The 14,718-nt window shown below is 36.5% G+C and overlaps 3 protein-coding genes across 8 annotated transcripts; 1 reads left to right on the top strand and 2 right to left on the bottom strand.

Annotated features, from left to right (window-relative positions):
- Positions 1–1,028: 1,028 nt before the first annotated feature.
- Positions 1,029–2,843, bottom strand: LOC114454697 (glucose-6-phosphatase 2-like). 5 transcript variants are annotated; one of them, XM_028435335.1, is made up of 5 exons: positions 2,626–2,843; positions 2,281–2,390; positions 2,096–2,207; positions 1,891–2,012; positions 1,029–1,541 (listed from the first exon to the last, which is right to left on the bottom strand). In XM_028435335.1, exons 1-5 carry the CDS (start codon positions 2,841–2,843, stop codon positions 1,030–1,032), a joined length of 1,074 nt encoding a protein of 357 aa, XP_028291136.1. In that variant the 3' UTR covers position 1,029. The 5 variants fall into 5 exon arrangements, with proteins under 5 accessions (XP_028291136.1, XP_028291139.1, XP_028291140.1 ...); XM_028435338.1 differs by having other exon boundaries at positions 1,891–2,014; positions 2,104–2,207; XM_028435339.1 differs by having other exon boundaries at positions 2,117–2,207.
- Positions 2,844–3,993: 1,150 nt separating this feature from the next.
- On the top strand, positions 3,994–6,557 carry spc25 (SPC25 component of NDC80 kinetochore complex). Its single transcript, XM_028436946.1, has 7 exons — positions 3,994–4,129; positions 4,554–4,721; positions 5,041–5,106; positions 5,246–5,392; positions 5,591–5,716; positions 5,939–6,037; positions 6,121–6,557. Exons 2-7 carry the CDS (start codon positions 4,568–4,570, stop codon positions 6,243–6,245), a joined length of 717 nt encoding a protein of 238 aa, XP_028292747.1. The 5' UTR covers positions 3,994–4,129; positions 4,554–4,567; the 3' UTR covers positions 6,246–6,557.
- nostrin (nitric oxide synthase trafficking) lies at positions 6,414–14,395 on the bottom strand. 2 transcript variants are annotated; one of them, XM_028436944.1, is made up of 16 exons: positions 14,282–14,395; positions 14,030–14,145; positions 13,837–13,920; positions 13,644–13,706; positions 13,479–13,560; positions 13,350–13,412; positions 12,062–12,160; positions 11,812–11,937; positions 10,708–10,806; positions 10,492–10,617; positions 9,634–9,742; positions 9,422–9,510; positions 9,218–9,343; positions 7,496–7,748; positions 7,325–7,417; positions 6,414–7,241 (listed from the first exon to the last, which is right to left on the bottom strand). In XM_028436944.1, the coding sequence occupies exons 1-16, from the start codon at positions 14,375–14,377 to the stop codon at positions 7,105–7,107; spliced, it is 1,761 nt and encodes a 586-aa protein (XP_028292745.1). In that variant the 5' UTR covers positions 14,378–14,395; the 3' UTR covers positions 6,414–7,104. The 2 variants fall into 2 exon arrangements, with proteins under 2 accessions (XP_028292745.1, XP_028292746.1); XM_028436945.1 differs by having other exon boundaries at positions 6,415–7,241; positions 14,030–14,115; positions 14,282–14,393.
- Positions 14,396–14,718: the final 323 nt, after the last annotated feature.

Genomic DNA, 14,718 nt, shown 5'->3' with positions numbered 1-14,718 from the left:
TTTGAACAGCACTAGTATGCTACCTTCCAGGTAAAACAATAAAAGAGAATAATGAAGAAAAAAAAAGTAAATAAGCTTTTTGTAAGTCTCTGTGTTGACCAAACTAATTTCTTAAGTCTTTTTGTAATGGTAGATGGCTCAAGTTGCTGTGAAAATCAATGTAATGACAGATTTTTTTTTTTAACCAGTTAATTACCTAATCGATATGATTGTGCAGACAGGCAGATGTAGCTACCATTAGGCTTGTCTGATCTTGGGGCCACTCATCACACTTATGTCATTCAGTAAATCTGTTACTGGATGCTAATGACCAGGAAATTGTTTGATTATTTTTTTTTTCTGGTCAATTTCACATTTTTTTTCCAAATATTGTTACATCAGACTGCTCGAAGCCATAATGCATTCTGCTCAAATGGTATATTGATTCACTTAAGGAAAGTATGTAATCCATTTGGATTAGGTAATACAAACAGCAGGAAGTATTATATCATCAGGGAAGCCTGAGGATGGGGTTTAAGTGTCTTCTTTGTAGTGTTTGTTTTCAGCTACATGCTGAACAAAATGAGAAACTTTGATTTTCCCAGGGAGGTGACATTTTTTGTAAGAATATTGCTCTTGTTTTTACAAAGGTAACAAGTAAACACTTATTTAATCCAACATAAATCATGCCAAAGTCTTTCTTCCTTCTTGATGTTTATTGAAAACTTAGTACCTGGTGTAAAAATGAGCCATTTATTTGACTTCCTTAGCTTTTCAGTACAATGGTTTTGGCTACACGAAAGCTCATGATGAGGTCTGATATAGAATAGAAAACACATTTATTGGATCCAGTTGTTTTTAACACAAACTGGAGATTCAGTGCTTGTGTGATCATTGCTGTCAAGAACCATCGAATTAATGGACTTATACATATTTTGTATCATTTAATGCTGATCAAACAGCTCTCTCGACAAAGTTACTAAACTTGAGAAAATCCCACAAACACAGGATAAATCAGGTTTGCCATTTAGTCTGTCTTCTCCGTGTAATCTATGAAAGCTTACTCTCCTCATCTCTGATTAACAAGTGAACACAATAAGGAATAACAGCAACCACACCCAGAGGGATGGAGGCACTTTTACAAAATGACAGTACATAAAACAGCACCTCACTGTGAGTGGGCATTTTGATGAAGTCGTACAGCTGCAGGAAGGTGAGAGTCGCTGTCACACACATGAGTTTAAATATGGCTTTGTGGCTGTTCTTTCCCTTACAGCTTTGAACAAACAGCTCAGAGTTTACAGACAGACCCAGACCAAACAACATTCCCAGATTTCTAACAAGACCGGCAAACGGTGTGGTGTCGAGATGGATCCAGTCTGGGTGAGCGCACCACTTCTTGGCAACGTCGACTGACCACAGAGGGTCAATGTTGATCAGTTTGAGCAGCAGATAAAAGCAATAAGCTGCAGAGAACAGAAAAACGACAGCCTGGAGGTACACTTTCATGCTTGCGTTGTAGATTGAGGGGATGTGCTCAAAGAGTTCTGCAACCAGCATACCTACACAAAGAAAAAGATGACAATTAATACAAAAGATGCTTTTGTAAAGTGGCGTAAAGCAGTGATTTTCAACTGGTGGGTCGGGACCCAAAAGTGGGTCGCGGACCTGTACTGGGTGGGTCACGAACAGCTGGTCAAAAATAAATAAATACTTAAAGTCTCTAATGTTGGACATGTCTTTTATTTTGAAAGAAACCTTTCTTATGATAGGCATGATTTAAAGAAGAGAATGTGTGTTTTCAACACCTAATTTGAAAAACGTGGGTTGCGATTTAATGGCCGTAGAAAAATGTGGGTCCCAGAGTGAGACCAGTTGAGAACCCCTGGCGTAAAGCACAGCGAGGCATACCTGCAAAAAGGCCGAGGATCACCTGATGTGGAAAATGTGTTGCAATAAAGACTCTGGAGATGCAAACACATATTTGAATGACCCAAAAACAGATCCACAAACAAGATCTCAGAAGATGAAACCTGTAGAAGGACAAATAATTAGAGAAAAGAAAAACAAACTACCAATTGCCTTTTTTTGCAATGTTTAAATAATAAATAATCACCTTTGAATGCTCTGAGTGCACGAAGAGCTGGAGGGCCGGACAAAATTGAGAGCAGAGATGATCATCACATACCACACGCACGATGAACCCATAGCATGTCCGGATGGGCTCCCTACACAGAGAAAATGCTTGGGATATTCTTGTATTTTTTAACATTTTCTAAAACACATGTAGCTCATACAAACCTGGTCCTGTTTCACATGTTATTGAAAATTGCTCTAAATGTGGTATGGAGTCATTGCGGTAAAACTGAGTTTCTTGCACCCACCAATAAGGACGCTGCCCAAATAAAATCCTAAAAAAAAAAAAAAAGGCAGAAGTTTAGATACTCATTAAACAAATGTTTGAATGAAACAAATAATTCCAGATTTTTGAATAATATGTTAATGTTTCATTCATTCACACAACTTTTTTCACAAAGTTTGCTTTGATCTAATGAAAAGGAGATCAAAGTAAACTTCCAGATAAAAAAGTTGTCTGAATAAATGAAACCTTAACATGTTATATGTTACAGTTCAATGTCTGCTTACCATTTAAAAATCAAGTTTAGCCAGTCTCCAGTCACAGCCACCCAGATCATCTTCGTACCTATATCATGGCTAAGGTGGAACCAAAGAGGAAAATAAACAGAGAAAATATTCCGAGGGTCGCCCACGGTGGACATAAAACTAAGAACGTCATGGAACTGTTGATAGTTGTTCTGCAGATGCTGTATGGTCAGCACGCCAACGCTGTAGACAAGATCCATTTAGCTTCCTCCCTGTGTGTGCACACCTACTGCACCAGCAGCTTCCTCAGCACCAATCAAAGCACCATGGAGCCCTGCCTTTACCTCACATCACTTTATACCTTTCCCGCCATCATAAATCATCCGATGGAGCCATGGCAGCTCATTTTTCAATTTGAGCTTGTGGAGAATAAAACAGTGTTTTCCCAGGTCATGAGGGATCTGCATTTTGACATGTTAGATAACTGTTTGCATGCAGGCTGGGCCACCATTAGGAGTTCGGCTATTACAAATGTTAACTATTAACCGTAGTGCACACAGCAAAATGAGTGTCCCATGTAGCGCCCCTGAATTCTTTCAGGCTCATTAATATTCTCAATCTTGAGTGAACACAGCAAAGCAGGCTCCACATTATACTGTTACCCAACATCTCAGCCCATCTGGCATTGGAGGTGGACATGATGTGAGCATCAGAGAGTGTTATGTAACAACAGTTATTGTGTTCACTGAACACATGCATATCCAGTAAAATTATTTCGTTTTAACAATGTTTGATCTTTATTTTGTTGTTAAGAACTTCTTCAATTTCTTCATTCTATTTTTTGACCAGACCCAATAAGAGGCAGTTTGCATTATCCTCAGACAAAGCAAAATTGGAGAAAGCTGCAAGAACAGGTTCTGAATGTCAGCCAGGGGACTAGATAAGTCCTCAGTTACTTTTACAATAAAATAAAATAAAATAAAATAACAATAGACAAACAGATAAAGATGTGCTGATGTTTGGTTAAAAATCCTACTTCTGTTTATTTAGTTTAGGGCAAGGACAAAAACATTTGGTATAAAAATATTTTCTTTTTTAAAATATAGATTTTTTTGCGAGGTGGCTTTCAGAAGACATATAAAACTAATAATATTTGACAAAGACTGCATCTATATATTTATGAATGTGACATTTATTTACTGTCACAATTTTTTTTAATGTTTTTAAACTTTATTTTTAATTTTTAATTTATTTATTTATTTTTCAGCTTTCAACACTTTTTTATTGAACAGTTTCAAAATTACAAACACTCGATGAGGATAACATCACAACTTGTTACAGCTTCAGAAGCAAGTTATTTATTTTAATTTATTTACCGTCACACAGCGAGCGGTGCCGTCACAATGGCAAAGGCGGAAGTTGTTGTAGTGCATCACTTCCGGTGGTAAGGACAGCCCCGTGCCGCGGATTTTTAAATTTAACGGCTCGGAGCTGTGAATAAGTTTGTCAGAAGGAGATTGACTTTAATTCCAGTGGGCTATAAAAGGTAAGTTAGTATTACGCGTTAGATTGAAGACTGGGAAGCTCAGTATTTAACTCTTTAACGTGCTAGCTAGCTGCGTTGTGCTATCTATGTATCATAGAAAGGCTATGGCTACGCGAGTACTAATGTTTGTGCTATGAAACATGCTCAAATTAACAACGGTAGTGCATAGTGCCTGTCTGTATAATTCTTCGTGTATTATTATACTAACACATGTCGTGTAAACTACGTGTTTTACACTGTTTACAAATTACTTGAAGCTGGTGGAGCAAAAGGGCAACAGCTTGACGATGATCAACACTAAATTATCGCGATCTTTGTGCCAACTTTTTGTTTCCTAACATCTTTTTTTTTTTTTTTTTTTTTTTTTAAATAAATAATAATAATAATAAAAAAAATCATGTTTATGCCTTTAATGTCTTTGTAGACTGACATTCGGTCATGATGATGTCCATCACCGATCCAAACATGAGTGACAGGTTTGCCAGTGCGATGGAGGAGATCCACAATAATCACCTCAAAACCTTTTCAGACATCATCGACATGACTACAGAGTTTTCTCAGTCCCACAAACACTTTGTGAAATCAGCCCTTGGTAAGATACACTATTTCAGTTTGTATGTTACCTATTGTCATTACCATATGAATATTAAGTGTTCCTTTATTAATGGTAACACTTTCCAGGTAAATAATTGCAATAGTTTCAATGTTTTGTTTTTTTTTCTCCAGTTCTATTTTGGCTGTTTAAAAGACGTGTCCTAGTATTTGATTATTCACGCTAAGACTGAGAATATGTTAACATTAGATAAGAAACATATTTTTTAAACCTTTTGCATCAACTAAATCAAACATCAATGATTGTCTGTTGTATTATTGATATTATTAAAGGAATTTTTTCCCCCTCTGTTTTGCAGATACATGTTTAAAAAAATGTAAAGATGATGAAGTGCTTTTTGAAAGAATGCAGACATTAAAAAAAGGTGAGTCTCTTTCTTCATTTGGTCAAATCTTTCTTTCAGCCTTAATATAATATTTAAATTGTTTTTTTTTTTGTGTTGGATTTTTTTTTCTCTCTTTTTTTTTTTTTTTAAACACAAACTAACAAAATTAATTTTTCAGATCTGCAACAACAAAAGGTGTTACTGAAGGATAAACAGCGCATCATTTCCCAGAAACTATCTGAGCTTCAAGAGACGGAAATGCATAAACAGGACATTATGAAGAAGATTGAAAAACTCAAGGAGGAGCAAACCAAGAGGAGAGAATGTAAGAAAAAAACTAAAACCCACCAAATGTGTTTGTTTATTTGTTTTTTCCCACTTTACTAAAAATCTGCCAACTTAAACTTCAGAGACATCTTTAAATTTAACACAACTATAACATTTTAAAATCCTGCAGAGGTTTGCTGTTTTTAAGTTTTTCAATCATATTTACTCTTTAAACATTTCTTTTTAATCTTTTTAGTGATCGAGTCTCAGAATAAAGCAAACAAAGCCCGACTGAAGAATCTCCAGAAAGCCAGGCTTGTCTTTCAGGAACATCTGGGCCTGGAAATACGAACTATTCTTGGCAAAAGCGAGATGGCCAGAGGTATGTTCACAGTTTCTCATTCAAAATTTGATTAGTTCTGTTTCAGATTTAATAGTGTCAGAATGATTGGCTATTTTGATATGTATTGCTATAGTATGTGAATGTGCAATGTTCATGAACGTGGGTGAGCATAATCAGTTTTGCCTAAACATATCTTAAGTTGCTATAGATTTTATGCAGGCTTGCTTTCTGAACATTAACTGTTTGTCGTTGTTTTAAAAGGTGAAAAGTTGCAGTTTATTTTCCGTAATATAAACCCTGCCGACGAGGACAGCGTCTACATTATTACTATGGGGTTGAACGAGGACAGACAATATCAAAGTAAGTTATAGACACTGTGAAACAGATGCTTTTATTTCACAATAGAAAAGTAGAAATACCTCTTATTTCATTCATGTTCTTAGTTGTGTCCAGTGATCCTGAGCTCGAGTGTTTGCCGTACCTGGAAAGCCGACTACAGGAAACCAATAATTTAGCAGCGTTCCTCGCCAACGTGAGAAAGGAGTTTATCGCTCGAACACGACGCTGAGGGAAAGATGGGAGAATGGAATATACATCGGTTTGGAATTCCTGCATCAATGATGACTAAAGGAAGTCAGAAATGTACATAAAGGACCATTTGAAGTGATGTTTTATTGAGAAGTTCAAATGTGATGGTCTTATTTGTCAAATATTCTTATTGGTTGTGTTTTTATTGTTTATAGAAACTTAAAAGTTCAATTGGTGTTCAACTTTGGGCTGTGTGTGTGCGGAGGGCAAATCATCTCGTACATTTTTATGTAAACAGTTTATTTTTCATCTGTACTTTTTTGTTTTATACATAGAACACAGTCAATATACAAGCTGGCAAGTGTAGAAACTGCTTCAATAAAATAAAAGCTTTTGTATAATTAATGCACTCTGTGATTAGTCTGTTAGTTTTCTATTAAAACATTGTTTACACCAGTGCTTCTCCCCGAAATAAAGGTGCCGAAAACAGAAATCATGAATGTAGTTAAATTGGCAAAAAAAAAAAAATGAGCATGAAATATGGTGAAAATAGGTCAAACGTGACAATAATGGGTTAACGTATGCAATATTAGCTCGGAAAAGTGGTGGAAAGGATTTATAAGTGCAGAAAGTGGAAAAAATGTACAGTAAACACATTGAACTTTGATAGAGAAGTGGCCGGAATGTAGCAAATATGGCAAGAAAACTGGTTATATGACAAGTTTGTTGTAATTGCAGAAAAATAAGCAGACATCTGGTGACCTTCTCCCAATGTCTTGTGACCCCAAGGTTGGGAACCCCTGGTTTTACACAATGAACTACAGTTTTAATCAGGTCAGTTATAAATGTTTGCATTTAAGAATGCTTTATATTTGAGATCATTGGTTTTCATGTGGGTCTCAGGCTTCAGATGACTGAACCTGATCCAATACTGGAAGTTCTTCAACATAAGATGATGGAAAATGTCCAGTCTGTCCATTAAGGTTCCCATACCACCAACCGCCGTCTCCTCTGGTATAAATGTTAAGAAGGTCACCTAGGAAGCAAATCCGTTCATATTATAACCTCATAGATTTAGTTTTTCCAAGTATAAGCAGCAGCAGCTGAATCATTCCTCACCTTCTTTTAGTGCCAACTCATCGTCCTGCTGAGGCGTAAAGTTGTACAGGGCGCGGCCTTTTCCTACACAGTTCAGCGCTGGTTTCACCACATCTGGATGAGTTAAATAAATCTATTTTTAAATCTATAATTTTCAGGTGCGATAGTGGAAAATGAGTGTTTCTAACTTACCTGGTCTTTGGTCGTCGTCTGATTGAGTCGCAGCTTCTTTAGCATCGTACTCTTCGATGGCATTGTCCTGTGTTGCTGCTGCTGCTGTTGTTGTTGTGTCTCTGGGGTCAGGTGAGGGCTCCACAGACTGCTGGGGCCCAAAGCTAACGGGGCCTTTGTAGATGATGGAGGCTCTCAGGGACTGGCGAGATCTGAATGGTGTCCTCCTGAGTTTGACAGGACGAGTCAGCTGAACCACACTATGCTCACAGTCCTGTGATGGAAACGTTGGATTAGAAGGTTTTTAAAGGATAGCTGCTGCTGCATGTGTAAAATTGAATAATAATTTTCTGATGAAACATCTACTATCAGGCTGATAATAGCTTAGTGAAATATAAAGATATTTATTTGTATTACTGTGGGTCTCAGCCATTGGAATATATGTTATTAAAACTGCTCTAATTGGCTGTTTTAGCTTAAAGGAAGTTGTAATTATAAATAAGATTAATTTGTAAGATTACTTTAGTTTTAATTACATGTAGTATTCCATGAATTGAGCTCAAACAAACCAAACTTAATCCTGGATTACTTGTCTTCAAATATATCATAACTGGCTTCTTTTCAAACAAAAGCATTCTTAATTGTAGCCTATTGCATGGGTAATGAAATGGAACTGATCCTTTCTGTATTAGGGACCACACAGCCTACATTTCCATGCACGAACAATCACCACATTTTGCACAAAGGTTCCAGTGCCATGCCAGATGGTTTCAGCTACAAAAACAGGCCAATAATCCTGAGGGTGGCGTTACAGCAAGCTTCTGAAATTCAAAAGCTGGAAAATTGATAAGAAATCAACCAAATGTGCTACAGATTTTCAACTTTCACCAAAATTTTGCCCCAATATTGAGAAGATTTTGCACACTAAAGTCCATCACTCTTTTTTCCTATCAAAAACTGAAACTTATTAAAACAATATCCTCCCACAATGTTTGCTCAATTGACACCAATCTTGCTACAGCTCATCTTCAGACTGTCCGACACAAACGGTCGAAACAGATTTTTTATTTATGAAAAAATAACCCTACACTGCATCAAAATGTTTGACTGGAAAAAGTAATGTTCACATATATTTGCCAATTCTTAGTAAATACATTTTCAATGTTCATAGAAATAAAAATGACAGAATATTAGAGTCATTGTAGATAATTTATGGAAAATATCAGAATTTGATCTCAGGCTCTCAGGCAAACAATTGGAGCCAATGCAAAAATAGCTATTTAAAAAAAACAACTAAAAACATCAGCTTTTCACTTACAGTATGTTAAAAACAATTTATCAACATCTCTATGATATCTAGATGCAATATCTGTGTTTTGGTGGGAAAAGAATTGACAGCCGTTTGAAATCTGCCTTTACACGCTAACAGCTACTGTCTTGTTTAACCTAAAATTGCCTGGCCCCCGGCTATTGCTGCGCATCAGCTATAATTCATATGTTCTGATGTTTTTACACCAGAAATTGATGCTTCTTCACAGCATCTTCATTAGTTCAATAATATTCAGTCAGTAATAAATCTTTTTTACTTACTTCGAGTCCAATATCACAGAATATTTCCTCTTGCAAAAAAAAAAAAAAAAAACTAGTGACTAAACAACAGTTAAATCATGTTTTAAAGGGTTTAAATGACCTATTTGAGCTTCTAGAATTTAATCTATTCCCATTTTCCTCTGTTGATCTTACCTTTTCTTTCCATTTCAAAATGCTGTCACTAAATCTGTGCAGTGACCGTGGCCTCCCTTCTATTTCTGACAGTGATACAGACAGTTTGCAGTGTGTTGCCTCCAGGAGATCCCGTTTCAGCTTATTCTGGAAGTAACCATATGAGAATATTAAGATCATAGGAGAAACCTGACAACAAAGCACCTCACAAAAACACATTTTTACCTCATCGAGCTGCTGCTCAGTTTCTTCGAGGTTCTTTTGGTTTGAGAACGATGGGTTTTCAGAGTAGGTTTTTATCAACTTTTCAATCCCTGCAAGGATGTTCAACAATGAACAGGATTTATCGATGAATGGAACTCATTTTAGAATGCTTTGTTGCCATTTGAATAGTTTTAGAAGTAATAAGCTGGGAAGGGAACAACGCACAACATTACCGTCACAGTCTTTCTTTGTTTTGCTAATATTCTCCTCCAGACGCTGCAGCTTTAATTTGATGGCGTCTTTTCTTCTTCCTCTGCCCATCAGAGATTTGGTTTCCTCCTCCTGATCACAGAGATATAAAGTCACACCAGTATCTGCGTTGCTCTTTGTTCAGACATTTTTTTTGTACTTTTGTGTATCTTTTCGTTATTTTGTGTATTTTTGTTGTTCTTTTTGTGGTTTTTTTTGGTCATTTTGTGTATTTTTGTTGTTCTTTTTGTGGTTTTTTTTGGTCATCTTGTGTATTATTTTCTCCCTTTTTGTTTATTGACAAGAATTCCAGGTGCCACAGTGGGTGACAGTCACTCCAGTGGTATCTGTCATTGTGTCCTTTGGCAAGACACTTCACCCACATTGCTTAGTATGAATGTAGTGGTCGGAGGGGCCGACGGCTCACTATGGCAGCCCCGCTTCCGTCAGTCTGCCCCAGGGCAGCTGTGGCTACGATAGTAGCTTACCACCACTAAGTGTGGAGTAAAAGAATAATGCCTTAATTCTGTAAAGCGCTTTGAGTGTCTTTGATTAAGCATGATATAAAATCCAATGCATTATTATTATTATTATTATTATTATTTTTGTGTTTTTCTTCCATTTTGTTTGTTTCTTGTTGTCATTTCATGTGTGTTTTTGGAGTCATGTTGTGTATTTGTCCTGGGGTCAACACAAATTTTCGACCCCTGTTGCCCATGTCTGATCTACTGGTAACATCTAAGTGCCAATTGTCACAGCACACCTTCAGAGGGTTAGTTTTAAATAAATAAACTCTCTCAAAAAAACGTAAAAAGGTCAGAATCAAACCAAAGCTTACTCACAAAGTAATCAGCAATGAGAAACTCTGCTTTATTATCGTCCACTGTCAGTCTGTTTTCTGCCACTAGGGTCTGTATGTCTTTGTCAACGTCCACCCTTTGAACCGTCTGTTCAATCTGTTTTTGACCCTGAAACCATCAGAAAAACAATAGTGAATACCACAGCCCTGAAAGGACACTGAGGTGCACCCGAGCAGGATGATGGTCAGAGAGGCTTACATGTCGAAGGATCTGCTCAAAGCTGGACATGTGGAGTTTGTATCTATTCATGATGTCGTACAGGACTTCTATTCGTTGTTTCTCAAGCTCCTGAATGATCTGGGTGGAGAAAGAAGACTGGAATGATGATTTCGCAACAGAAATCATCATATTTATCACAACATGCATATCAGTTGCAGACATTGCTCAGGGTTTCCCCAAATGGAAATAAATGCTTAGTTTTAGTAGTGACGGATTAAACCGATATTGCAGCCTTGCGTATCAGCCGATACCTTTATTACTTTTTTTTTTTTTCCTTTTCTTTAATAAAAAATTAATAATTACTTTTTTTGTAGTGTGGAATGTTACAAAAGGCTTGATCAAGGGATGATACTCTTGGTTACATAAATTTTAACCTTCAACATAATATCTACAGTATTCTACAGTTGAATAAAACAAAATAAAGGATGAATTGGAAAAATATTAAAATAAAAAATTGGAAATTTGAATCCGGTTGATATCGGACCGATATCCAATATTGGATCGAGACACCCCTAGTTTATTGTATCATCTGCTGTCGCTGCTCTCATCTCCATTATTTCATTTTTTTTTCACTTATTTATCATACAAAGTTTATAAGAATTATTTTGAAAACAATCTTGTTGTTATCTTGCTGACGTGTTTTTCCTTGTGTTGTTATTTCTTGCTTCACGCCAAAAAAAAGTGTGTTATTATAATGCACATGTGTATTTCTAAGGCAGAGTCGCGAGTCAAAATGCACAGGATGCTTTTTTTTTTTTTTCCTTTTTTAACATTAAAAGAAATGACAAAAAACTAAATAAAAATGAAGTAAGAAATTTACTGTGGCATATAGCAGTGCTATAATAACAATAAAGCATCAGTTCTTGTACCAGTTTTCTGACGCTAACCACATTCTTGTTCAAACTTCATAACAAAGAGGTGAACTTAAGGAAGTCACTGAGCTCAATTTGCCTAAAATAATAATAATAATAATAATAATAATAATAAATAAATAAATAAATTTAAAAAAAAACCAAATATATATATATTTATATATATAGTCACATTAGGACACCAAATGAAGCCCTATGCAGTTTTCCTCACCTGATAGCAGTTCCTCTGTGTATTTTCCCACTTTAGTCTCATATGATGACCCTCCATGTTGGTCCTAAAATACTCCTCGTCCACACGAGTCTGCACCTCTGCTGATTTGGTCAACCTGTTTAGCATCTGCATTGAAGAAGAGAATAGAGAGGCCACAAAAAACATCATCACGTCTGCTCAATAGAAAACGACAAAAGCATTGGAGCAAATGATCAAAATGTATGTAGAGCGTATTGACTGCATCACATGCCTTTTGCTTTTCTTTCTCGGTGCAGATGTGCTTATTGCTTTCCACAAAGTTGAACAGTGCCTCGTGTTCTCTGGTTAGACTGATTAATTTCTTTTTTGTCTGTTTCAAGGAATCAGAATAAAAAAAAAGAAAAAGAACAAAAGATTACTTTCAAACTATACAAACGTGTTGTTGACCTTTGTTAGCATATGCAGACAAGAGGGAAAAACAAAAAAAGAAAAAACATACAAAAAAAACCCCCAAAACTTTTATTTGTTTGCGACACTGAAGTGTTTTTTTAATTTATTTATTTATTTATTTTTTGTGAGATTTTGATTGCTCAGCACTGCTGTGTATATATCAATAAACTTTTTTTAATCTTGAATGTTGTATGACCCCAACTTACAGGTTAGGATAAGGAGTTAAAACAATAAGGTATTGTAGGTGTGTTTTCAATACAGGTTTACAGCTAAAGGTTTCTGATAAAAAAAATAAATAATAATAATTGATACATGTCTTTGTGTATCTTTAGATTCAGTCCACAACCTTAATGTCCAAAGAAATCACATGGTATTTACTCCAGCCAGGGATGGCTCATTAATGCCTCTAAGGTGGATCGTTCTTCTGGATTTTCTTTCAGACATGAGAAAAGGAAATCCCTGCACTTGTCTGATAAAAAGATAAAAAGCTTTAGCTTAACCCTGCATCTCTAAGGACCTAAATGTGTTAAAACAGCCTATTACCACACTGTGGCTGGCTCCGACTCACACCGTGACCGTTGGTCCTTGACACACTGCGGTGGTGCATAAAAGCAGTGAACAGTCTGAACTAAACATGCATGATGAACCAATAACTAGTATAAATAAATATAAATAGATAATAATAAAGTGTCAAAATATATACCTGGAATCCTTTTTTTTTTTGGCTTATTTATGCATGTAAATATGACTGGAATCCCTTGTATGGCATATAATATTATAACCAATGTTTTTGACTGAATGCTTTGCTTTTGTCAAACTTTGTAAGTAGTCAATGACATCTTTTAATGATACATAGGGCAAGGTAGGATTGATTTTTTGAATTAGATTTTGTCCCCCTTGTCTGCATTTGGCATCTTAGGGTGACAAATATGGATGTTCCTTAAAAAGAAATATACATATATATATTTATAATAATTGGATTATATTGCATATAACAAGCATCATTGTGCCCATTCCCAGCATTCCCTAATGAAGATTAAGAATAACTTTATTGTGGGGGAAATATGTAAAAATAAAGGGAAGTGTTACAAAAAAAATCTACTTATTACCTTAAGTTGTTCATTCCAGTTTGTCGTAACAAGCTTTCCAGTTCTTTCAACAGCACTGTCAAGCTATCCAAACACATAAGAGTTCATTTATGCCCTTTTAGATTAGAGGAAGCTACAGCAGAGACATACAGGCCTTTTCCTCCTGTTGTGCTCATCCATCAGTTGTCGGATTTCCACTATTGCTTCTTGTTGAAATGCGTTTCCTAATGATCTGAAATAACATCACCATGTCACATTTACCACCACATCTGCCAAACCACTGTTCACCATTTGAAAACCAGGGGATGAAAGTACCGGTGGGCGTCCGCTCGAGCGTACATCTCATCTGACACGTGACACCAGGCTCTGTAGGTGGTACTGAGAAAGTAGGCAGCATTAAAAGGGTATAGAGCTGCTTGTGTTTAGGTCACAACATTTCCTATGATACCATTACGTCTGTAGGCTGAGGTCAGGTTACACACAACACACAGTATTGCTGCCATCTTACTTGTCTGACATTCCCTTGGAGGCCCTGATGAGTTTTCCTGCCAGTTTTTGAAGGCCTTTGGAATAATTGCTCTCCAGCTCAGCCCTAAAAACAGCGTTAAGGTGCAACAATGGACAAAGCCAGAGTCATAGTTAAACACGTGTAATCATTCACAGACCTTTTTCCCCTCCAAACTGGCCAGTGCTCACTGTACCTTTGCTGGAACACTGTCATGAGCTCTTTGCAGAAGAATTCCCCATTTTTTGAATATCGCTTCACATTCTGATAGAGTTGGTTGTACTGAAAGACAGTGAAATTGGGCCTTTTTGCCTGCAAGGTCCTTTAATGAATGAGTATGTGTTGCCTAAAACAACCTTACATGTTGTACTGATGCATTGAACCTGAAAACAAGCTTCTTTATATGTGTATATTTATATATATATGTAAAAAAGAAAGAAATACTCACAGTGCAGGTGCCGATAGGATCCTTCATCTTAAGACGATGACGGTTTGTTGACTTTGGACGTGGAACTTTGACCATTCTCCTCCCAAACTCACTCATGCGGAAATCACCTGAGGTGTTTTTCCAACCAGTGCGCCACACAAAGGAAAATTCCAGTAAAGGCAGGAAATCAACTCCAAGGCGGGTTTGTCAAGGCAAAGGTGCAAAGGCACCAAAATATGATTTCAGCCAAAATAGGGGCTGGTGGTGAAACAGTGAAGGACAAGTTTCTGGCTGTCATGTAGAGGTTTTGTCTCTTAAAAAAAGTACTGCAATTTAAATGAAGTACAGTTAAACCCCTGGTGATCCTGTAAGGATTGTGTTTATTGTGTTTTTAAATGTAGCACATGAAAAGTGCATTATAAATGAAATGTATTATCATTAGGATTCTGTTCCTATGC

This window comes from Gouania willdenowi, chromosome 21 (assembly GCF_900634775.1).
Source record: "Gouania willdenowi chromosome 21, fGouWil2.1, whole genome shotgun sequence".
Taxonomy (NCBI): Eukaryota; Metazoa; Chordata; class Actinopteri; order Blenniiformes; family Gobiesocidae; genus Gouania; species Gouania willdenowi.
The sequence above is the reverse complement of the archived record's forward strand: the minus strand, read 5'-3'. Positions and strand labels throughout refer to the sequence as shown.

Excerpts from the sequence above, each read along its gene's own strand:
- nostrin (XM_028436944.1), bottom strand. The coding sequence starts at position 14,377 with ATGAGTGAGTTTGGGAGGAGAATGGTCAAAGTTCCACGTCCAAAGTCA. Across the intron at positions 10,807-11,811 it reads CACAGAGGAACTGCTATCAG|ATCATTCAGGAGCTTGAGAA; the intron begins GTGAGGAAAACT and ends TTCTCCACCCAG. Across the intron at positions 7,749-9,217 it reads TTTTGAAATGGAAAGAAAAG|GACTGTGAGCATAGTGTGGT; the intron begins GTAAGATCAACA and ends TTTCCATCACAG.
- spc25 (XM_028436946.1), top strand. The coding sequence starts at position 4,568 with ATGATGATGTCCATCACCGATCCAAACATGAGTGACAGGTTTGCCAGT. Across the intron at positions 5,393-5,590 it reads GCAAACCAAGAGGAGAGAAT|TGATCGAGTCTCAGAATAAA; the intron begins GTAAGAAAAAAA and ends TAATCTTTTTAG. Across the intron at positions 5,717-5,938 it reads CAAAAGCGAGATGGCCAGAG|GTGAAAAGTTGCAGTTTATT; the intron begins GTATGTTCACAG and ends TTGTTTTAAAAG.
- LOC114454697 (XM_028435336.1), bottom strand. The coding sequence starts at position 2,843 with ATGGATCTTGTCTACAGCGTTGGCGTGCTGACCATACAGCATCTGCAG. Across the intron at positions 2,391-2,625 it reads CTAAACTTGATTTTTAAATG|GATTTTATTTGGGCAGCGTC; the intron begins GTAAGCAGACAT and ends TTTTTTTTTTAG. Across the intron at positions 2,208-2,280 it reads AACATGTGAAACAGGACCAG|GGAGCCCATCCGGACATGCT; the intron begins GTTTGTATGAGC and ends TTCTCTGTGTAG.